Raw genomic sequence first — 24,246 nt, forward strand, 5'->3', positions numbered from 1 at the left:
TGTGTCAAGAATGTGTGCAGCCACTCCACGATCAGGAATGGGAGGAAGACAGGCAGAGAGCTGAAGACTCTGAAGACTGGCAATTTGAAAGATTAAAACAGTTTTTAAGTCGTTAAAGTTAATTTAAGAATAAATTAATGCTGAGCACCCAAAACAAAAATATGATCTTCCCTTTATAAGTAACAGAGTGATATTATCTATAAACCTTGTAAGAAGTTGGGTTAAAATTTCAGGATGACGTTCTGAACACAGGCGCGCACACACACAAACACACAAACTTACTTTGAAACTCCATTTGCTACAACGATCTTTTTTCTTTAAAAAGTAAACTACTCCAGAGATCTGCTTACACATTACTGTCAGGAATGAAATAATCACACAGAGAAGACATTCTAAAACAAAATCGTATCGGGAAGCCCATTTGGGGGCGCTGAGTTGTGACTATACTTTTCAAAGATGTCAGTAACACAAGGGCTCCATCCATAACTCCTCGAAAAAAAACCGAAACCATGAATGCCTTGTCAAATTCAGACAGTTTATCTTGGCACGGGCAAGCAGAGCCGTCTCTTCAATGTCTGGAAACGTGTCTAATTACGTTTTGGGGAGTAAGTTTAAAAAGAAAAAGAAAAAGAAAAAATAGCCAGAGTCCGGGAAGAGACAGCTCAGAGATCACGCCAGAGCATCCTGGAGGACAGGATGGAACCGCGCCAGGAGATGAAATTTTAAAAAGAGAGGGAGGGAAAGCAGAGCCGCACGTGTGAAACCCGGGATGCGCCCCGAGCCATTTTCCAAAGCCACCTGCAGGCTTCCGAGGGCCTCGGAGACGCTCCCTAAAGCTCCTTCCCCTTCCTTCAGTTTCCATTAGGTAACCCGGCCCGCCCACGGCGCTCACCTGGGGCCGCGCGGACAGCGCCCAGGTAGCCCCAGCCCCGCGCCCGGGCCGAGCTCAGCCTGTCCCGGGGGCGCCCACCCGCGCGCACTCCGCGCCCCGCCCCCGCCCCCGGGGCTCGGCGGGACCCCCCGGGCCGCCACCCCCCGCGCGAGCGCCCCCTCCCGGCCACGGGCCGCGGCGCACGCGGGCTCCGCCCTCACCTGAGCCGGAGGTTGGCCATGAACTCGGGCATGGACACGGTGTCCATCAGCACGAAGTCCGCCTTGCCGAACTCCAGGCTCTCCTGCTCCGCCATGGCGCCGGCGCGCGGGCTTCAGGTGGGCGCCGACGGGCTCAGGTGGGCGCTCTGCGGGCCGGGAAGGCGCGGCGGGGGCCGGGGCGCCGCTCGGCGGGTCTGGACTGACGGAGGCCGCCCCGCTGCTCCTCGGCGCGCTCGCAGTTTCCGCTCCTCCCGCGGCGGCTGCCTGGCGCGGTGGGGGACGGGACACCGAGACGGAGACGGCGGCGGCTGGTCCCGCCTCTGGCCTGGGTCTGGCCTGGGCCCCCGCGGCCGCCGCGCCCCGCCCCGCCCCGCCCCGCCCCGGCCGGGCCTCCCCGGCTCCGCCCCCCACCGAGGGCCCGCCCACGGCCGTCTGGCCACGCCCCCTCACCTGGGCGGCGCGCGCGGGGCGCGGGGCGCGGGGCGGGAGCGCGCGCCAGCCGCGGCTGCGGCGGCTGGGCGGCAGCGCCCCCTAGGGCCGGGCGCGGGGATCGCGCCGGGCGGTGCCGAGGAACCAGGACGTAGCCGGGTGGGTGGAATCAGGTTTCCGGTTTGCCACCGCCCTCCTTTGCCCGGTAGAAGCCAGCAAAGTCACCCAAGTGGCGCGGGTGGAGCCTTTTTTTTTTTTCATTCTGTTTTGCCGTCCTGCGGAGAATCCCCGTACTGGCCCTGGGCTCGTGTCCTCTCCATCCTTGAATTGCCGGTGGTTCTTACTCAGAACCAGCGAACAGCTAAAAATGCTCTGGCTAGAACAATGACCTCAATGAAAGCTGAAGTAACTTGCAGCATGACTAGGAAGTGAGGACACTGCAGTTTCCTCCAGGCCGTTTGCCTTAGGATCCCCAGGTTTAGCCCAGGGCAGCCAGCTTTGCTTCTCCAGTTTCCCATGACCCAGCTTCTCTTCCTCCCATCCAAGTATGCCCACAAGCATCATTTTATAGTATTGTTATTGCATATTGCATAGATATGTATCATCTTCCTAGAACTATTGTAAGCTTCTTGAGTCCGGGGCTGTGTCCTGTAGTTCTTGATAGCTCCCCTGGCACCCACCAAGCAGATATTGTATTCTCTTGCACCGGCAGATATGATAGTCACGCTGGTTCGATGGAGTGGGATCAGTTCTAAGTGGTCTCTAGTGGATAATACATTGGTTGAGCTCGGAAAGTTCTTTTGAAACTGCATTTTCCCCATGAAAATTTATTATAAATGGATTTCTAGGACAGCTACATCTCCCCCTTGTGTACTTCCTTTGAGAAGTTCTAAAGTTCCTTTAGAATCATCTTTGATGGCAAAATCTACTTGGAAATCTCCAGTCTCCCAAAGGTCTGACCAGGTTCCAGCTCGGTGGCTGAATTTGAGATGTGTGAACCCCAGGACCCTGCTCAAGTCCTGTTTCTGCTGCCAGCAAGAGAGCAGCTGTGCCAGCTTGGCAAGAGAGTAGGGAATGAAGCTTGACAGTTGCTCAGTTGAGTTGCTCTGCCATAGAAAGCTTCCCTGGTCCAGGTGGGCCTGGGCTGCAGCCTAGTTGCCGTTAGCATCTCTCCTTCTTCAGGTGATAGCTCTCTGCAGCTCAGTGTCCTCATTTGAGAATTAGGTACTCCTCTACTAGATACTTACCAAAGAAAATTGGGGTTTTTTTTGGGGGGGGGAACATTGATTGATTGAGGTTCTGTGATTTACAATACTGTTAATCTATTGTTAATGGTGGTTTCCTTTACACATAATTCCAACACCACACCCATCATGTTTCCCATCTCTTTCCTCCCCAGGACCTCAGTTCCCCTCCCTTTCAAACTCCTGCCCCCATACACACACACACACACATTCAGGTGTACAGATCAGTTTTCCAAGTTGTATTGCCTTTGGCCCTTTGTTGCTACTTTGATGTGTGTCTTTAAGACTTATGAGACTAGGGGCTGGAGAGATAGCACAGCGGGTAGGGCATTTGCCTTGCAAGTGGCTGACCCGGGTTCAAATCCCAGCATCCCATATGGTCCCCTGAGCACAGCCAGGGGTAATTCCTGAGTGCAGAGCCAGGAGTAACCCCTGTGCATCGCCAGGTGTGACTCAAAAAGCCAAAAAAAAAAAAAAAAGACTTATGAGACTATCCCTTTTCTTCTGACTGGAGGTCAGTTCTTTTTAATTCTCAATTTTAGGTGGAACACACACCTGATGCTTTGGGGATCATGTGGTGCCAGGGATCAAATCCTAGGCTCTCGTGTGCAAAGCATGTGTACCAGCCCTCTGAGCCATCTTGCCAGCCCTGTAAGTTAGAAATTTATTGGCATGTTTGTGTGGCTCGGTCCTTGGCAAAGCGGGAGATGACATAAAGTGTGGTGTACCGCCGAGATGTGATCCCGGGGGCCGCACACATGTGCGGCCTCTCCGCAGCTGCACAAGCGTGAATCCAGACCCAGCAAAACCTCTTTCGGCGTGGGCAACTCCTCGCAGAATGTCTCCAGCCTGAAAACTGAGCCTCGGCCCCGTGCCCGCCCAGGAGGGGAAAGGTATTTCTCTCTCTCGCCTCTTTCTCTCCGGGGATGAAGGGTGCGGTGGCCGCCATATTAAGACGACCACAGATTGGGTTTTCAAGCCTGCAATTATCTAATATCTGGAAGAAATCTCCCTGGACTTCTTGTTAAAGTACAGAAATTCAAAACCGCACGACCATATTTGTCTTCACAGTAGGTCTGAATCTAGTGGGGTACTCCTAACAACAATAGTGAGGTTTGTGTTGAAATATTGAATGTAACCAAAGTAAACAGAATGTAAAATGAAACTTATCAGTTACAAGGTAGGGGGTGGGGGGGCGGGATGGGAGGTGTACTGTGTGGGTTGTTTTTTTTTTTTTTTTTGGTGGTGGTATATGGGCACTGGTGAAGGGATGGTTGTTTCAGCATTGTATAACTGAGACCTAAGCCCGAAAGCATTGTAATCTTCCACACGGTGATTTAATAAAATAAAATTAAAAAAAAATAAAGTGTGGTGTATATTCCTAATATGTTGGTGTTGGAACACTTTAGCACAGTGGGACTAAATTTCAGAGGAAAAAAAATGGAAAGAAATCTCTCATTGTGTACAGCTTGGATCAACCAGGGACCGTATTCTGTGACTCAGAAGAAAATGGATATACATGTAATCTCTCTTCTCCAGGGTTATGAGAACAAAAGTGATTGTACAATGGGATACAGCTGTGGTTCTCAAATGGCCAGAGTAAGAGAACTCTTGTTTTAATTAATATCTCATACTGAGCCAAACATACAAAACATATACACAACATATGCAAAGAATAATTTATCATATAAACCCAAATTAGTATAAAATCAGGCATTGAGAACAACCAGACTCTTTTGATGAATCCAAATCTGTCTAAAAGGTCTCATCATCACCTGAAATCATCCCGGGATTCCAGTTTATCATGAACTGTTGTTTTGGCGATATTGAGAAAATTCTGACTTACATGGCTAGCAGTAATGCTTTTGTCATGCAGTTTACATTCAGCCTTTTAAAGGCCAATGCACAGCTCAAGTCTTTTTAATCAATGACATTTACGAAGAGTTTCAATATATACAGAGATGCCAGAATAAACTAAACATTGGTGTCTACACCCCAGGGGATGATGTAAAGCAAATAAGCTCATTATTAGTCTCCTTTGTAGTAAAATTTAAATAGAAACACATTCTAATAATCGTCTTTGTGTTACAACTGACAAGTACTAAAAACTAAAATAAAGAGTTAGATCACCCAGGAGGCACCCTGACATCATGAATGATGCCACGAGCCAGGATGAAGACTTAGTGTGCCTTGCTGAAAATGTGCCCGATGATCTAATTATGAAGAACACCAAACAAGCCCACGTTAAGAGGCAGTTTCACAAAGCAATTGGCTAGAAACTGTTAAAAATATCAAAGGCATGAAAGAGAAAGAAAAGGGGAGACCCCAGACCCAGAGACACAAAAGAGAGACACCCACCCTAGTTAAAGGTAGTATGTGCCCAGCCTAAATCTAGAGACCAAAATACAAAAAGGATATTTTTGGTAATTGCTGAAATGCAAAATAGGGGCCAGAGAAATAGATAAATAGTAAGTACAATGGCTAAGGTTAAGTACAAAGCCAACCAGGGTTCGATCCCTGGCATCCCATATGATGCTCTGAGCATGACCAGCAGTAATTCCTGAGTACAGAATGAGGAGAAACCCCTGAGCATTGCCAGGTATGTCCCCTAAATATATACTTTTTTTAATTTTTATTTTATGCTGTAGTTCACAATATTTGATTACATTTAATATTCAAGCACCAATCCCAGCCATTTACACCTTACCACCCCCATATTTCACATCTTTCCATCCCAAACCCCATCCCTTGCCCCAAATCAGAACCAGGATACTATAATATTTCCCTCTAAGGTTGGTTGCATCCTACTTTGAGTCCCATCAAATGTGGTGCGGTACTCTGGGAAGTATGGGTAGGATGTGCTCTAGGAAGTGTCACGCAGCCACAAATGCAGCCACGCAGTCCAGGAAAAGGTTCACTCATGGGTATCACTCGGCCCAAATGCGTGGAGAGCAGCCATGAGTATGGTGGCAGTAGAGTTCTGGAGGTTTTAGGCTGCCAGAGCTTGGTCCCTTGGGGCCGGGAAGGGTCCCACCCACCCCCCTCTGGGGATCCCCAAGTGAAACAGCCTGGCACAGGATCTGGCGGCATGGTTATGGTGAGCATTATGTTATGCTCCCTTCCAGGAGAGATGGACATGCAATATGGAGCTCCCCAAATATTTTAAATAAATCTCAAAATAAAGGTTATGTATTAGATAGATGTGTAGCATATGAGTTCTTTTTCCTGAGTTTGATGGCCAGATTGTGATTCCCTTAGAGAATATTCTTATTCTTAGGAGTTTTAAAGTATTTAGCAGTAAAAGTTATGTGTGTTTGGAAAAAATAATGATGATGATAGACCGGAGAGATAGTACAGGGTTAAGATACATGCTTTGCATGCAACTGACCCTGATTCCATCACCGACATCCCATATGGTCCCCTGAGCATCACCAGGGGTCACTTCTGAGCACAGAGCCAGGAACAGCCCTGAGAACCACTGGCTATGACCCCCAAACCCACCCACCCAAATGACATATTTTAAAACATTTTGGGGCTGGAGTGATATAGCACAGCGGGTAGGGCGTTTACCTTGCACATGGCCAACCCAGGTTCGATTCCCAGCATCCCATATGGTCCCTCAAGCACCTCCAGGAGTAATTCCTGAGTGCAAAGCCAAGAGTAACCCCAGAACATTGCTGGGTGTGACCCAAAAAGCAAATAAAATAAAATAAAAATAAAAAATAAAAACATTTTTAAAATACCTTTTTAAAAATAATGATGATGATAACGATGATAGATATACATAGATGAAGCAAACATAAGAAAATATGAAACACTGGTGAGGAATATAAGGACCAATTTTTGTACTAGGCTTGCAACTTTTATGTTTGAAATTGAAATAATAAAGACACATTAAATAACAATCTAAAATTGTTTTAAATTTATTTTAAGAAACCAAACAAAGCCTTGGCATAAAAGTCACATCAGAACTTTGCAGGAGTTCTGGAACTGAAACCCAGCACCCAGTTAGAAACCCCCAGCATAGTATTAAACCCCCAGCATATTAGCCCTGGTTACCTTTGGTGTGCTGGGGAATGATAAACCCTGAGCACATGATAGTAAAAACAAAATTAACATTGTGTTTACCTTAGTTGTCATGTATGGCCATCTGCCCAGCAAGGGCACATCCTGGAATCTGTCTGAAATTCTCTTTCCTATTGTCCCTCTGGACTGGAGCGATAGCCCAGTGGGTAGGGCTTTTGCCTTGCACACGGCCGACCTGGGTTCGGTTCCTCTGCCCCTCTTGGAGAGCCCAGCAAGCTACCGAGAGTATCTCTCGCCCCCATAGCAGAGCCTGGCAAGCTACCCGTGGCGTATTTGATATGCCAAAAACAGTAACAACAAGTCTCACAATGGAGATGTTACTGGTGCTCGCTCGAGCAAATTGATGAGCAACGGGATAACAGTGACAGTGACAGAGTGTCCCCCTGTCATCTCTGCAATCTAGCTAACCTCTGATCATTACCAGTCTCTCAGCCTAAGTGTCCCTTATTCAAGAAGGTTCAAGGATCTCCTGGGTCAGGTCGCTGGTCCCTCCCTGTGTCTGTCCCTTCTGCAGGCCGGATATACTTCCCAATGCCAACCCTCAGGGGACTTCCTTATGTACAGGCCACGAGGGCTGGGCCAGGTCTGTTCTGGTTTGGAGCGAACCACAGGGCTGGCTCGGTGAAGGTGTGTGAGGTGCCTTATAAATGCTCATGGAGAGGGGATGGAGCAATAGCACAGTGGGTAGGGCATTTGCCTTGCACTTGACCGACCCGGGTTCAATTCCCAGCATCCTATATGGTCCCCCGAGCACCACCAGGAGTAATTCCTGAGTGCAGGAGCCAGGACTAACGTCTGTGCATTGCCAGGTGTGACCCCCAAAAATAATAAATGCTTATGGAGAAATGAACATGGAAAGCTCTGTAAGTCAGTGGGTTCTATCATTGAAGCTGTGAATCCACCCTGCTGGTAGATTTTCTGCCAAAAGACTCAATTCTGTGCAGTACCCATCTCATCTCCAGCCCCAGGAAGCAGATCTCAGGCCCACATGCTCCTGCCCCCAGGGCCTCACCTGCACATGGCACATGCACCCTGAAGGCAGACAGTTCTGAAGAGCCTTCCGCAGTGACAGCTTCGGCCAAGCATCTGCTCCAGGTTATCTGGAAAAATCAACTCTGAATTTTTCCACAGCAAATATTTGCTCCCGGGTCTACTTTCCCAGAATGCTTCGGGGCTGCCCCGCCCTCCCCCTCTTTGCCAGGTGCTCCTCTCAGCTGCCTGCTGCCAGGGAGAAGCAGGACCGACAGCCAGGAAAAACATCACGGAACATTTTCAAAGGGCACAGCACATAATTTGTTCTAGAGCAGAAGCGGAGACAAATTTACGCTGCAGATTAACTTCCCAGCACACACTGGCCACCATATGGAAATGATGCAGGACACGCTGCCGCAGACAGTTACTGCAACCTTCTTCCTTCTCTTCTATGCAGAAGACCGGGAAGCAATGAAGAACGGTCAGGAAGGAGAGGCACTCTCCAGTCCCCTGAAGTTTTGAAAAGAGAAAGAGCAACTGCAGATGCCTGCTTGGTGTTGCTGATGTTCCGTCTGTCTGTGGACCCCACTCTCACTCAGCACCCCACCCCACACTAACCCGGTGATACATCCCACCAGACAAACGGAAAGGGTTTCACAGCCAATGTAACAGTCCTAACCACTCGGAAAGCCCAGAAAGTGAGCTTTCCTCTTTGGCTATTGAAGACAGCAGACTGCATGTGGCTAAGTCGAACAGGGTCCCTGAGGCGGAGGGAGAAGAGCAATGGGGTAAGGAGGGCTGACAAGCAATGCTCATGCAGCGTCTTTATTGAACAAGCAACAGACTTTTATAGATCTCTAGAAGGAAACGTACATTGAAAAAATATACAGGAATGTTCAGGATACATAAGTTTAGAATGTACTGGGCTTCTAGACATCAATGATGTTTGTCTATAACTACATAGTTTCCATGATATTTTCCTTGGTTATATATTGATACACCTTAGCAACATGTTCTGCCACAAGAATGGGGAAAGAGCCTGCTAGAAAAATAAGAAAGTCAGCCCTTAGAATGTGTAACCCCAAGACAATAGTTTCTAATAAACCAGCCTTTAGACAACACGTCCCCAGGACAAGATCTTTCTTAATATTAACTAGCACAGACTCCCAACAGCAGACCATTTAGCCAAAATTTTGCTCACCTCATCTTGAGGTTCTAGAGACTTTCTCCTTCCAATCCCTCCCCATTCCTGCAACCCAGCTGTGCTCATTTGCAACAGAATTGAATTGAGTCGGGGACAGAGTGCATTCCTTTCTTTAGTATGGCTAATGTTGCAGGGAGCTCCTTTTCACATCATTAAAATGTGGAGAGAGGGGCTGGAGCCATAGCACAGCGGGGAGGGCGTTTGCCTTGCATGCGGCCGACCCGGGTTCCATTCCTGGCACCCTATATGGTCCCCTGAGCACCACCAGGGGTAATTCCTGAGTGCAGAGCCAGGAGTAACCCCTGTGCATTGCCGGGTGTGACCCAAAAAGCAAAAAAAAAAAAAAACTGAGGGGAGAAAGTTAGGTGGTCGCAACTAACGAGGAGGAAAGATGGAGGAAGAAGAGAAGAGACTGCTGTTAGTTAGGGGGCTCAGGTAATAGATGCTAGGCCTCAGGGCATTTTTTGGAGGGAGGGGAATGCCTGGCAGTATTCAGGGGTCTCTCCCAGCAGTGTTGTGGGAGGACCATGCACGGGCAGGGATCAAGCCCAGATCTCCGTGCCCAGCATGTGCTGTGACATGTTGAGCTATTCCTCTGGCTCTGGCTTTCAGTTTTTTGGCTTCACCATCCTTTGATAAAAACATGTGAGCTTTCTCTCCCAAGACAGCTGAAGAGTGAGCATACCCAGAAAACACTGGGTGTGTGGGCCCCTTCATCCCTACCCCAAATAACCTGTCCACAAATCCCAAGAACCCCTGAGCTAAGGGAAAATTAATCCCAATGGTCCTTATCACGGGCACAGGTAAGAATTTAGTTAGCCATCACTGTCAGTGTCTGCTTTGAGACAAAGGACAGGGATGGTCCTGGGAGCAAGGTACCCTCTTTGGGCAGAGGAACCCCAGAGATAAGGCCACAGGAAAGAGAAACAGAAGAGGTAGACACAGCCTGCGAGGGCTTAGAGAACTTTTCCTGTGTGTGACAATATTGCTTCAGACTACAAACATTTCACTGGGAGGTAGCCTTTTCGCTAGTTGCAGAAGGTCTTGTCATGCTGAGCTGAAATTGGCTTTCAGGCCTGTGTCTAAACTCTTGGGGACAGGAGTCATGTCCTACTCTTCCTTTCATCTTCAACACTCTTGAACCTTTTTTGGATAATGGGCTTTGGGGTGCCCCCATACGTGCTTCTTGACTAGAGGGAGTTAAATCAGCAAGGTAACTTGTTAGGGAATGGGCTATGCAGCTGTTGCACTACAGTTCCCCAAACAGTGCGTAGCTCTCAGCTCCACAGAGACAATCACTGAGCTGTTCTGGCCATTGGAAGTACTTGTGAAGCTAGAAATTTTGTGAGTGATAGGAACTCATCAAAGAGGAGAAATGGCACATCTGCAACCAGTTCCTGGATGATGACTTAAGGAGGTGTTTCAAACTATTTAGGTTTTTTTTGTTTGTTTGGGAGCCACCTCTGGAGGTAGCACTTAGGGCTTATTCCTGACACTGTGTTCAGGCACCACTCCTGGTAGGGCTTGTGGGATCATATGTGGTTCCAAGGGTCAAACCAAGGATGTTTCAAACTTTAAAGCAGTGTTTCTTACCTGGGACCATATAACTCCCTATGGCTCCCAAGGGAGCCACAGGTGAAAATCCCTATAAATGGACATCCATAGCACAAGACTACGGGTCAACCAATAAGGTGGTGGCCACAAGTATACAAGGTCAGAAGAGGCCACAGTCAGAAAAGGACTGACGAACACTGATTTAATGTGTCTATGAATCTCAGGGCTGGAGAGATAGTGTAGCAGGTAGAACAATCGCATTGTACATGGCCAATCCAGGTTCCCCGAGCTCTGCTAGGAGTAATTCCTGAGCAGAGAGCCAGTAAGCTCTGAGCTGGGCATGGCCCACTCCCACAAACACTCCCCCCACAAAGAAAAGGGAAAAAGGAAGGAAAGAAAGGGAGGAAGGAAGGAAGGAAGGAAGGAAGGAAGGAAGGAAGGAAGGAAGGAAGGAAGGAAGGAAGGAAGGAAGGAAAGAAGAAAGGAAGGTACTAGGGGGACTGCTCAGGAGGTGCCACAGAATTGCTCAGAAGACCATATGCAGTGCTGAAAAGTTGTCAAAGATTTGAAAGTAAAGTGGAGGTGGGACTGGGGGCGCTGGGGATGTGGCTTAGAACACATGCCTGGCACGTGTCAGGCTCCAAGTTCTAGCCTTGGTACTGCCCTGCCATTGCTGAGTAGGACACTTAGGGCCACAAACAAGTAGCAAAAAATACATAAAAAAATAAAATGGAAGCAAAATCTGCAATAGCTTGGGAGAACTCAAAGGTGCTGTAACCCATGTCACACTCGATGCCTAAATGCCCTCCACGATGTACTATGAGGTCTGAGCCTTTTTGCACCATTTGCCCACCCCATGGGTAGGAGCAATAGTATAGTGGTTAGGGTGCTTGTCTCGCACTCAGCCAAGCAGGGTTCAATTCCCTATCCCCTATGATTCCCTGAGCACCTCCAGGAGTACTTCCTGAGTGCCAAGCTAGGACTAACCGCTAAACATTTCCAGGTGTGGCCCCAAGACAACAAACAAACAAAGAATTTACCCACCCCACACCCCATAGACATGTCTACCTTAAAGCGTGCTTCCAGCTCCCTTCCCGTCACTCTCACTCCTGAACCACTGACCAGACTCACCCTGTATACTTCCTGCACGCAACCCAGCCCCCAACTCTCTCCTCTCATTATCCATTATCTTTGTTTATGAGCTTGGTTTGTCCTTTGGATCAATCTGATAGTCCTCTGAGATAAGACTCAGCTGAAGTAAATCGTGACCAAGGGGGGAGCCAAGGTCATGGCCAGTTAAGAAAGAACCTCCTTTTTTCACTTGAGTTGACCTCCCCACAACAGAGTTGGGTCATGCCCTGCTGTGCCCAGGGATTACTCCTGGCTCAGTGCTCAGGGGTGACTCTTGGCAATGCTCTGGGACCATCTGTGGTTTGGGAAAATGAACCCAGGTCAGCCACATGCAAGGCAAGTACCTTCCTTGCTGTTCTATCTCTTTGACCCTGACCTTCCTCTTAGAGTTTCTGTCCACGGAAACCTAACTCTCTTCTTGCTGACCTCTTTCAAGTCTCCTCCCAGTATCTAAGGTGCATATCTGACTGTGCTCTTATTGTAGCCACTTCACAATCACTTTCTCCAAGGTCAGCGTCTCTTGGCCCAGAGTCATGTGGTCTCCAGTAGACCCCCAGGGTATTACAAGAGGACCACAGGTAAAAATTTGACCAAGGGGTCAACTGGTAGGATGCGGGGGCACGGGAAGGTAATACAGTTGTAAGAGGACCACTGTAAAACTGTCCTAGGGTTCTCAGCCTTTCTAAGTCTCTAACACTTTTGAGTAGAATCCAATAGGATTCAGTTTAGAGCAACATTTTTTCCATATTCTGAAGGCGGCATGCCAAACTCTAGATACCTGTGCACAGAGGCATAAAACAGGGATGAAGGTTTCATTTTCCTGAGGTACCTCGGAAATCCTGCTGCATGTGGGTGGGGGTGCGAGGGGTGATCTAACGTGCAGAGATGTTGATGGAAACTTGACCATCGGATACACCAGAGTTCACTTCCTAACTCTGTAACTGAACTATCCATACGACTTTGATCCACTTTGATCCACATTAGCTTCCTCACCTTTGTTAAGGAGATGATGGCACCCCATTCTGAGCATTAAACCCATGAAATGAGACGAACAGCTACAGAATATTTTGTATAGTGTGAGGCAGAGGGGGAAGCACTCAAGAAATAAAGGTAGCATTTCTATTAGTGAAACTGCTTGCTTTTGCTCTAGGACAGGGAAATTATTCCCAGGTAATTTGTTGCATGTCCTTTGCAGTGGGCTGAGTTTTCTAATAGATGACTCTTCTGATCAACCTATGAATTTCCTCCATGCAAGTCTTGTCATGCCGCTTGATCACTGGTCATCATTTCCTGGGACTGGCACTTAGTAGGAGATGAAAATTGTCTGAGTGGGACGAAAGAGATAGCTCAAAGGGCTGGTGTGCATGCCTCAAATGTGGAGAACCTGGGTTTGATCCCCAGACTTGGTTCCTTTTGGGTTAAACTGCTGGGTATAAGCCTGATGCCCTCTCCAAGCACCTTAGGGCACCCGAGCTCTGCTTGGGAGCCCCCATTCTCCCAAAGAGGTGCTATAAAATTTGCAAAATAGTTTGGGATGAAGACACAGCCAGGTCTTCTGTGCTGCACGTCACGGCTCTTCTTCCCTGACTCAACTGTTCTGCAGTGGTCTCTGCAACTATAGCACTGCTGCAGTTCCTTCCTGACCAGACCCTCACCAGTGCCCCCCTATCCAGGAGAGTGATGTCATCAGGAGCCTGGAAGATCCCCGCCAGGGAGTCTATTTACTTCAATGCATTAAAATTTCCAACACCTTTTATTACATCACGGCTGTTCCGTGCACAGATTACCTTTTAAAACAGAGACATAAGACTGGAACTATAGTACAGCAGATAGGGCATTTACCTTTGCACGCGGCTGACCCTGGTTCAATCCCCAGCATCTCATACGGTCTCTGGAGCACTGCCAGGAATAATTCTTGAGTCCAGAGTCAGGAGTAACCCCTGCGCTTTGCCAGGTGTGACCCAAAAAGCACCCCCCCAAAAAAATTTTAAAATAAAACATATAATGAAATGGAGCTGTTGAGATGAGTGCAGGGATTAGGGTAGTGGACTTTGGTAACCAGGTCATAGGGATCCACTTTTTTCTTTCATTGAAAAGTTAGGTTTAGCTTCTGTTGTGGTGCTTTTTGTTATCAATGTATTGACTCGACAGTGAGTCTGCATATCAATGTTCTCTTCCAAGTTCTCCATCAGTGAATAAATACAGGTAGCAGCTACACAACGCAATGCTGTAACTGCACGAATTATAGGATTTTGGTGTTCCTGCGTGGACGGTGGCAGAGTATGGGACTAGAAGCAGATGCTTAGGACCCTGATTGGTCACTCAGATGCTGTATATGTCGCTGGAAAAATAACTAAAATTCTCCGTGACAGTCTCCTGTCAAATGAGAGTACGCTAGGATCCTACCTCCTGGTGCTGCAATGACAAACATACGAGATGGAGTATGCTAGGCACTTAGCATGAGGGGGTACAGAGTTAGAGCTCCATTCCTATGAGCTGACAGTACTTGGAAGGACATCCCCCCCCATCCCTGGCCCATCCAGTGGGGCTTTTACATGAATCGGGATGGTTCGGAGCACAGGAAAGAGCGTTTCTGCTGACCTGGTTCTTTCCTCTTGACAGCCTGTTTCTCTAGCCGCCTCTTATCTGTTGGTTAATGCCAAGCTGGTCACTTCCTTGTAGCTGAGCTGAGTCACTAATTCTCAGCTCACGGCTCTCAAAGTTCAGTCCTGAGGGTACAGGCTCTTCATGGCTTCCCTGTCAGGCCTCACCACCCGAGTTCCTGATGACTCCTGCATAACTGGCTAGTCCTTGTCTGCCAGGAACTGTACTTCTCTCCAAGGCAAATAGAAACACCGGGGGCATAAGCATAACCTCTATGGAGAGCTTCTCCTTTGCCCACCTCAAATTTTGGGTAGTTATTTTGGGAATGATGTTTCTAGATCAAGGAATTCAAAATCTACCTGGTCATTAGATTTACCTGGGTTCATCTAGAAACATACAGCTTCTAGAATCTCATTCCCAGCCCAGTCGTGTGTGTGTGTGTATGTGTGTGTATGTGTGTGTATGTGTGTGTGTGTGTGTGTGTATTTGGACTACACCCAGTGGTTGTCAGGGATTACTCCTGGTTTTACACTCAGGAATCACTCCTGTTAGGCTCAGGGGACCAGAGGACCATATGCCAGGAATCAAAAGCAGGTTGGACACGGTGCAAGCAAGGCAAGCTCCTTACCCTCTGTACTATCTCTGCAATCCCTTATTCCTAATCGTTTTAGGAGAGACAGGGCATACCTGGCAGTGCTCAGGATTATTCTTGGCTCAGTGTTTGGGGGTCACTCTTTTTGTGTGTGTGTGCTTTTTGGATCACACTTGGCCATGCACAGGGGTTACTCCTGGCTCATGCACTCAGGAATCACTCCTGGCAGTGCCCAAGGGATCATATGGGATGTTGGGAATCAAACCCGGGTCGGCTGTGTGCAAGGCAAATGCCCTACCCACTGTGCTCTCGCTCCAGCCCCTTGGAGGCCGCTCTCAATGGTGCAGAGCAGCTGTGTGATGCCAGGACTGGAGTCTAGAACTCCTGCATGCAGAGCATGTGCGCCAGCCCTGGAGCTCTCTCTCCAGCCCTCCCAGTCCTTTGGAATTTGAGACTTTGTGGCTAAGAATCACAGTCATGGGAGGACGTGGAGTCAGAACGAATGGCTCCTGCTGTGAATGTTGCCTGCTCAGCTTATGGCCTGATATAGTGTGTCCACCAGACCAGTTTGATGGACATACTATCGCTCAGGGCATAGAGCAGGAGAGCGCATCAGAGTGTTTGCAGCTTCCCAAGCAGTGTTCCCGGGGCTATTCCCACTGATATCCAGCCATCTGGACTGTTCCATGCTAGGGTCTACGTTACCACACAGGCCCTACATTACCACATAGGCCCTGGAGTGCCAGGAGCTGCCAGCACCTCCCTAGCAGTGCTTGGTGGGCCCCAGACTTGCATCCAGCAATGCCAGGATGGTGGTCTTGGGGAACTAGTGATCAAATCAGGGTCCTCCTGGCCCAGGCTAAGCACATGCCCCATCGGCCCTGTGCTTTCTCCCCTGCTGAAGGCTTTAGTGTTTCTGTTTCTCCATGTACATTCCTCTTAGGCATCTGTCGAAAAGGCTATCTCTTAGGGACTCTCAGAGCCTTTATTTTCTTCAGGTGCAACCACTGTTTTTTGGTTTTTTTTTTTGAGGAGATAAAAAGCGTCCAGGGGCTGGAGCGATCACACAGCAGGGAGGGTGTTTTGCCTTGCACGTGGCCGACCCGGGTTCAACGCCCAGCATCCCATATGGTCCCCCGAGCACCGCCAGGGGTAATTCCTGAGTGCATGAGCCAGGAGTAAACCCTGTGCATCACCGGGTGTGACCCAAAAAGTACTGTAGCACCATCGTCCCATTGTTCATCGATTTGCTCAAGTGGGCACCAGTAACGTCTCCACTGTGAGACTTGTTACTGTTTTTGGCACATCAAATACGCCGTGGGTAGCTTGCCAGACTCAAAAAGAAAAAAAAAGTGTCCAGCTTTCCCTATAGAAGCCTGCAGCGCAGGCCCTGGCCTACAGGCCGTGCTCAAAATGCCGAGTCTGAGGGTGGCGTTTCCCTACAGATGCCATGCACTCGCCCTGCCTGAGATTCCCAGAGAAGATGACAATGCATTCTATCCCAGTGAAAAAGATGAGTTGAGGGCACCAGCTCAGCCTTGGGGAGAAGAGGAGGAAGGAGGTCTAATTCACGCAGGGAAAATCCTAAAGCAAATGAGCTGGGACTCTCTATGGAAGCTTGATATGGCCATGGCCAAGGCAAAAGGCAGGAATGTGATCATGACTGTGACTTCTGCTGACAGAGGGGATCCTCCACTCATTGAGTTCCAGGAGATTTTGTGTGCAAATGACTTCTTTCTGCGAGCTTGGCTGGTGCCCATTATCTTTTCCTATTAGTAGCAGCTTGGAACACCTGAGCTTTACTTACTCTCTCTCTCTCTCTCTCACTCTCTCTCTCTCTCTCTCTCTCTCTCCCATCTCTCTCATCTGTTGACACACTGTAAGCTGACTTTCCAGTGGCCTCCCTTTCCCTGGAGTAAGGGAGTTCACCACTGAGCTATCCTATCACTGAAGGACCATGAGAGTAAGGCTCTTCTTCAATGCTTATTCCTTCCTCTGTCCACCCAGCCCCACTCCAGAGCATCCCAGTTGCAGGAAACTAACCCAGAAAAGTGTATCCCCTTCCAAAGAAGTGACAGAGAAGGGGAAGGAGGAGGGAGGAGGGAGGAGGAGTAGGAGGATTATGGGGAAGGTGCCAAAGTTTGATGCTGGACTTTGCTTCACGAGCACGAAGCGAGGTCTTTGTACTTGTGGCAAAACCACCCATATTCCCGTACTATCATTTGAAACCTGGTGCTTGTCATGGGATAAGGAGAAAATGGGGTGAAGGAAAGATGGGAGAAGGAGAAAAAGGTATGAACTGGAGCAGAGTTTCCCGACTACAGCATGAGTGGCACTAGGGGCCTGCATCGTTGCTGGGGGTTGGAGAAGGAGTTGTCGTCTCTGTAGTGTAGGTTGCTGAGCAGCCGTCCTGGCCTTTGCCCACTAGATATGGGCAGCCCTCGCCCTCCAAGGTGTGGCAGGCAGAAATGTGCACGGACATGGCCCGGCATCACCTGGAGACCAAGGTCATGCACTGTTGCTGAAGAGTCTGTATTTGTCTGGAAGGGCATTTCATGGATGTTCCAATGAAGCAGTCCTCAGCTGACTCAGCTTCAATCCCCAACACCCCTGAGCTCCAGCAGGAGTGATCTCTGAGTGCAGAGCCAGGAGTAAGTCCTAAACACTGCTGGGTGTGACCCCAAAGCCAGAAAATGGAAGGAAGGAAGGAAGGAAGGAAGGAAGGAAGGAAGGAAGGAAGGAAGGAAGGAAGGAAGGAAGGAAGGAAGGAAGGAAGGAAGGAAGGAAAGAAGGAAGGAAGGAAGGAAGGAAGGAAGGAAGGAAGGAAGGAAGGAAGGAAGGAAGGAGGGAGGGAGGGAGGGAGGGAGGGAGGGAGGGAGGGAGGGAAGGAGGGAGGGAGAAAGGGAAAGAGAGAAAGAGAGAAAGAGAGAAAGAGAGAAAGAAAGAAAGAAAGAAAGAAAGAAAGAAAGAAAGAAAGAAAGAAAGAAAGAAAGAAAGAAAGAAAGAAAGAAAGAAAGAAAGAAAGAAAGAAAGAAAGAAAGAAAGAACTTTCTTTCTTGTTGCTCTTTACGGAGTCTGGCAGGTCAGCCTCTGCTTTGGGCCTTCCCAGAAGCAGCTCTGAGCCTTGAGGCCTCTTAGCAGGACGTTGGGGAGCTGGGTGTAATGAGTGTCTCAGCATCCTGCTGACACCCACACCATCTCAAGGTAAAGGGTCCACCGACAGGCAGGCAGGGACAGAGACTGAGAAAATGCTCCTGCATTACTAGAACCTGAAGAATCTTTTTTTGTGTGTGGGTGGAGGGGGGGTGGACCTTTTAGATCCCACTTCCAGGAGGCAAAGAGATAGTAGAGAGGGTGAGGAGTTTGCCTCACATGTTGCTGACCCCACTTTGATTCCAGCCACTGCACAGCCCTGAGCACCACCTAGAGGTTGTCCCTGAGACAGAGCCCAGAGGAAGCCCCAAGCATCCAAGGGGAGTAGACCCAAAATTTAACAAATAACGCTTCCAGATACTAAATAGAAACCGAGGCCCAATGTGACAATATGAGTCTCTTACATAACGTCTCTGGTCCAGAGAGAGCTAGGATCCAGCACCCTCAGTGCAGAATGCTGCTGACAGATCCGAATGCCTCTCCATCTATGGGCGAGGGCCCTCGTGCCTCCATGGGGCAGAGTGTGATACAGCTCTCAGAGTGCCAGGCTGGACCTAGAGGAGGTGGGACCCTGGCAGGCAGACTGTGTGCAATGTAGATAAGCAGGAGGTGGCCTTTGGGGGAAGGCGCCTAGGGGACGGAGTGTTTGAAAGGTGGGGTGCAGGCAGGCTAGGTCAAGGTTGAGGCGACAGATAAAAAGTGGCATCTGAGACTGGAAAATGGGGGCTTGCCCCTCTGAGAAAGAGCAAGTTTCCCAGCTTTCCTGGAGAGACCCTCTTGGCACAAGGAAATGAGGCTGGAAATTGCCAGAAATTGCTGGAAATTGAAGTAAATTGTTCAGATGATGGTGGAAAAGCATCCGCCACACAAACATGATAGTTTTTCTAGCAAAAGTAGGAAAACTATTATTTCCCAAAGAGTTGAGCACCCCTCCCCAACCAAAATTGAGTGCACATTCTTCTCCCATGCACACAGACCAATCTCCAAGATAGACCACATGCGGGGCCACAACACAGATCTCCATAAAATCAAGAAGATGGAAATCATATCCGCTATCGTCTCAGATCATGGTGCCTTGAAACTGGAAATTAATCACAAATAGAAATGGGGCTAGAGAAATAGCACAGCGGGTAGGGCGTTCGCCTTGCACGCGGCCGATCTGGGTTCGATTCCCAGCATCCCATATGATTCCTGAGTGCATGAGCCAGAAGTAATGCCTGTGCATCACCGGGTGTGACCCAAAAAAGCAAAATTAATTAATTAAATAATTAAATAAATAAATAAATAAAAAGAAATGAGGAAACTCAAATACTTGGAAATTAAATAAAATAGGATTTTCTGAATTTTTTTTTCTTTTTGGTTTTTGCTTTTTGGGTCACACCCGGCAATGCACAGGGGTTACTCCTGGCTCTGCACTCAGGAATTATTCCTGGCGGTGCTCAGGGAACCATATGGGATGCTGGGAATCGAACCCGGGTGGGCCACATGCAAGGCAAATACCCTACCCGCTGTGCTATCGCTCCAACCCTGGATTTTCTGAACTTTAAAAACATACCTTTGGAAAACAAAATCTCTGAAAAAAAAAGAAAAGAAAGTCCCCCAATCAGAAAACAACAAATAGCTAGAGGGAACAGATTTGGAGAGTTGGATGGCAGAACTGAAGTTACAGGGGGTGGGGGCGGTCGTGGGAGGGACTTGGGGACATTGGTGGAGAGAAGCCAGCAGTCTGGTGGCGGGTGTGGTGCTGGAGCCAGGTATGCATGAAACTCTCATGGATGGCGTTGTAAATTATGGTGCCTCAATAAAAATGGGAGGAAAAGCAATGGTAGCTTCCATCTTCAGAAGGTTGGATGCTAACTTTGCTTCTGTCCAGAAAACCTGAGGTACCAAAGTCAGCCAGAGTTAGCTTAGGTTTTCTAGGCAAGAGTTATCTTTCTTCAGACTGAGAGCACAGGGGTTAAGGCACTTGCCTTGCACACAACCAACCCGTTTGATTCCTGGCACTTGCATAGGGTCCCCGGAGCCTCCAGATGTGCCCCCCCTACAGACACACACACACACACACACACACAGAGCTCATCTTTTTCAAGGCTGGTGAGATAGTAAGGTGGGTAGGGGTCTTGCCTTGCACCGGACTCGGTCTCCAAGTACACTAGACGTGACCCCTGAGCACAGAGCTAGGAATAGCCCCTGAGCATTGCAGGGTGTGGCCCAGTGACTTCCCCAAAGTTATCTTCCTCACCAGCTCCAAGCCCGCTCCCTCCTCCTCAGAGACAGTTAATAGGCACAGCGGCCGCCTTCTGCTCTACACGTGCCCCCCTGAGTCTCTCTGGGAAGTCTCTCTGGGAATTCTGGGCACAGGAACTGTGCCGGACCAGAAGTGCCCGTGGTGGACACTCTCGGGGAAGCTCCCCTGTGCTTCTCCTCTCCCAGATCACCTGACTGTGCTCTCTAGAGGCAGCAGGTGAGCCTGGAGGAGGGTCATCTGTCCTGTCCAACCCCAGAGAGAGTCTCTGTCACTGGCAGAACAAGCCTGTTAGGTCATCCTGCAGAGATCCTCTCCCAAGAGCTTTTGAATAAATGAAGTGGTTCTGAAGTGGCCGTATTGTGGGGATGAGGGCACTGGTCCAAAAAAAAAAAAAAGACTATGGGGCGGGAGAGATTGTACAGAAGCTAAAGTGCTTCCCTAGCATGCAGTGGGCCTGGATTTTTTTTTTTTTTTTTTTTTTTTTTGCTTTTTGGGTCACACCCAGCAATGCTCAGAGGTTACTCCTGGCTTTGCACTCAGGAATTACTCTTGGTGGTGCTTGGGGGACCATATGGGATGCCAGGGATCGAACCTGGGTTGGTCGCATGCAAGACAAACGCCCTACCCGCTGTGCTATCGCTCCGGCCCCTGGGCCTGGATTTAATTCTTGGCACCTCACATTCCTCCAGGGGAGCCATGGGGAACCACCCAGAGCACAAAGCTAAGAGCAGCCCCTGAGCACTGTTGGATGTGTGCCACCTCTCCCCACTCCCCCACACTGGGTATGTCATGGGGATGGACTGGAAGACAGGCTATCTGAGACAGAGCCACAGCATCAGGCATCTTGGTGCTAAACACCTGGTCTCGGACACCTGGGCTTTTAGCTTCCGGTCTTGTAAAAAGATCAGACATTCCCCATGATAGTTTGTTTTATTCTTATTGTCTGTGGCACTTAAATTTGTCTTAACTTGTTTGTTTGATTTGGGGGTCACACCCAGTGGTGTGCAGTGTTACTCCTGGCGCTGCACTCAGGAATTATTCCTGGTAGTGCATGGGGGACATTATGGGATGCTGGGGATCAAACGTTTGCAAGGCAAATGCCCTAGCCACTTTCTATTGCTCCAGCCTCTGTATTAACATGTTTTTTTTTAAATCAATTGACTTAACTTAGTGTTAAAGTATGTGGTGTTGACATTATGTGTGTGATAAACCATTACTGGTAGTATTGTAAACCACAGAATCTTAATAAAAAATAGTAAGAGTGTGAAAGAAATGCTAAAAATAATAAAAATTATCAAAAAAATCGTGTTAAAGCTCACTGATTTCTTTTTGTCTAATAAATTTTTAAAATTTAGGCAACGCGTATAATTGTGTTCACATTAGAGTTTCAGGCATACAGTATTCCTATCACTAATTCCCACCACTAATGTTGCCTTCCTTCCACCAGTGTCCCCAGGTTCCCTTCTGCCCACACAGCCTACCTTCTCAACAGGAACACTTTTAGATTAATTATTGTAGTTTGGGTCTCCCGCTTCATTTGTGATGGCTCTGTGATTTAGATATATACACTAACCTCACCTCTGCACCACCGATATAACCAGGACTCTGCCCACTGCCCTTATTACTTCATGCCCACCTCTTCTTACTTTTCCCTGCATGTCTTTCCTTCCTTGGCCTTTTCACACTGTCATCTAGGGCCAAGGGTTTTCCCCACTTTGGCACCTTGCCTACCCTTGCCTTGTTCTCCTATATACCACAGATGAGATCATTTGGTGTTTGACTGTCTTCTGACTTACTTCACTTGACCTGAAACCTCAGTGATCCTGAAGGTACACATAATTGATTTACGAATATGACTAGTCATAAGGAAATATAACTGTCTAAGTCTTTTGCTCTGAATTCACTGTATCACTGTATCACTGTCATCCCGTTGTTCATCAATTTGCTTGAGCGGGCACCAGTAATGTCTCCATTCATCCCAGCCCTGAGATTTTAGCAGCCTCTCCTTACTCGTCTTTCCCAATGATTGGAGGATATTTCAGGGTCAGGGGAATGAGACCTGTTATTGTTACTGTATTTGGCATATCGAATATGCCACAGGGAGCTTGCAAGGCTCTTCCATGACTTCAAATAAATACAGAATACTATATAACTGACTTACAGAGTTCACATGGGGATCTGGTGCTGCCAGCAGGTCCACCAGTATTCGTGGGGCAATCACATCAGCAGCCTGATGGAGCCTCCAGGCTTCCTGATACCCCAAAACTGCCACTGTACCTCTGGCAAGACCCCAACAACTCAGGGCCAAGTTTCCCAAGAAATTAAATGGCCAAAAGTTAGATATATGGGAACCACACCCACAAACTACCTCCAGCTCAGCTATGTAAGCTTATTTATCGACCTTGCTTCAGAAATTCGTAAATAAATGTCAAAAGAGATCAAAAGCCTCAGTTAACCATGCAATACTGAAGAGACCAGGGTAAACTGAAGGGGGGCAGGTCAGCCGGGGGCAGGTCAGCCTTGGACACGTCCAAGCAGAGGCCCTGGCAGCCACTTGTTTCCACAATCCAAAATTGCCACCATGCCCCAGCTGGACTACACCATCTCAGGATGAACCTCACCGAGATACAGCTTGTTGAAAACTCAGACATGCAGGTTTTGTGACTGTAGTCTCCAAGCTTTCTTGGGGTTGGGATGGGCTACCCTCCCCACTCCCCCCACACTTCTGGAAGCCTCAACAGTTGCATCCATACCCCAAAGCTGCCACCCAGTTAAAAAAGCCACTCCAGTCTTACATTCCCAATAAAAATACTGAACACCCTGAAAAAACATGATTACTATCATAAAGTCCCTTTTTTTCCCCCTTCCACCCCAGATAGTGTTGTGGCTCAAATAATTCATAATGCAAAGAAACTTGGCTCACAAAATGTGATTTTTATAGGGGGGGAATTGTTGTAGATACACAACTCTGGTTTTTAGCTCACCTGTTGTCTTTTGGGGGGCACAAGACCCGGAACGCTGTGCTCTTGCTTCTTTCTCTGCTCCAGCCTCAGCATAGAGTTCAGCACTAGAAAGAACAGGGAAATTTTTGTTTTATTGTGGATTTTTGGTGGAATTGTTGCACAGGGTTGACTTCTGGCTCTGCACCCAGGGAATCACTCCTGGTGGGGCTCAGGGGACCACACAGGGTACTAGGGATTGAATCCAGGTCATCCACATACACTGCAAGAACTTTGCCTGTTGTATTATCTCACCAGCTCCTTTAGGGGGATTATTTATTTATTTAGCTTTTTTGGCGATGCACAGGGGTTACTCCTGGCTCTGCACTCAGGAACTACTCCTGGTGGTGCTCTGGGGACTATATGGGATGCTGGGAACCGAACCTGGGTACATCGCGTGCAAGGCAAATGCCTCCTCACTACAGTATAGTGATACTGTAGTTCCAGCCCCAGGGGATTTATTTTTGAGGTGCCAGGGAGTCATACGCAGAGCTCACTCAAGACAGGTACTCTATGCTGAGGTACATCCCACACCTCTAAAGTAACATATTTTTTGCTTGTCTTTTGGGCCAAGCCTGACAGCACTCAGGGCTTACTTCTGGCCCTGCACTCAGGGATCACTCCTGGCAGGGCTCGGAGAACCATCTGGGGTGCCAAGAATTGAACCCAGGTCAGCTATACGCAAGGCAGGTGCCTTCCCCAATGTGCTATCTTCCCAGCCCCCAAATCATGTAGTTTGGTTTTGTTTTGCTTTAGAGTCACACCTGACAGGACCTAGGGGCTACTCGCAGTCTGATGCTTGAGGCTGGCTTCCCCTGGAGCTCAGAGGACAGATAACGCAGTGCCAGGGATCAAAGTCCCAGGCACCTGGGTCTCCTGCATGCAAAGCACAGGCCCTAATCTGGTAAACTGTCTCTCTGGGCCTGGTATGATTTTTT

General features: G+C 48.5%; 1 protein-coding gene across 2 annotated transcripts in view; it reads right to left on the reverse strand.

Annotated features, from left to right (window-relative positions):
• MYO1D (myosin ID) overlaps positions 1 to 1,433 on the reverse strand; it is a 378,710-nt gene extending 377,277 nt beyond the window's left edge. For both annotated transcript variants that reach the window (XM_055130005.1, XM_055130006.1), the window contains exon 1: positions 1,093 to 1,433. In XM_055130005.1, the coding sequence (XP_054985980.1) occupies positions 1,093 to 1,187 (95 nt within the window). In that variant the 5' untranslated portion in view covers positions 1,188 to 1,433. The remainder of the gene's footprint in view (positions 1 to 1,092) is intronic.
• Between the last annotated feature and the right edge of the window lie 22,813 nt (positions 1,434 to 24,246).

This window comes from Sorex araneus, chromosome 3 (assembly GCF_027595985.1).
Source record: "Sorex araneus isolate mSorAra2 chromosome 3, mSorAra2.pri, whole genome shotgun sequence".
NCBI lineage: Eukaryota > Metazoa > Chordata > Mammalia > Eulipotyphla > Soricidae > Sorex > Sorex araneus.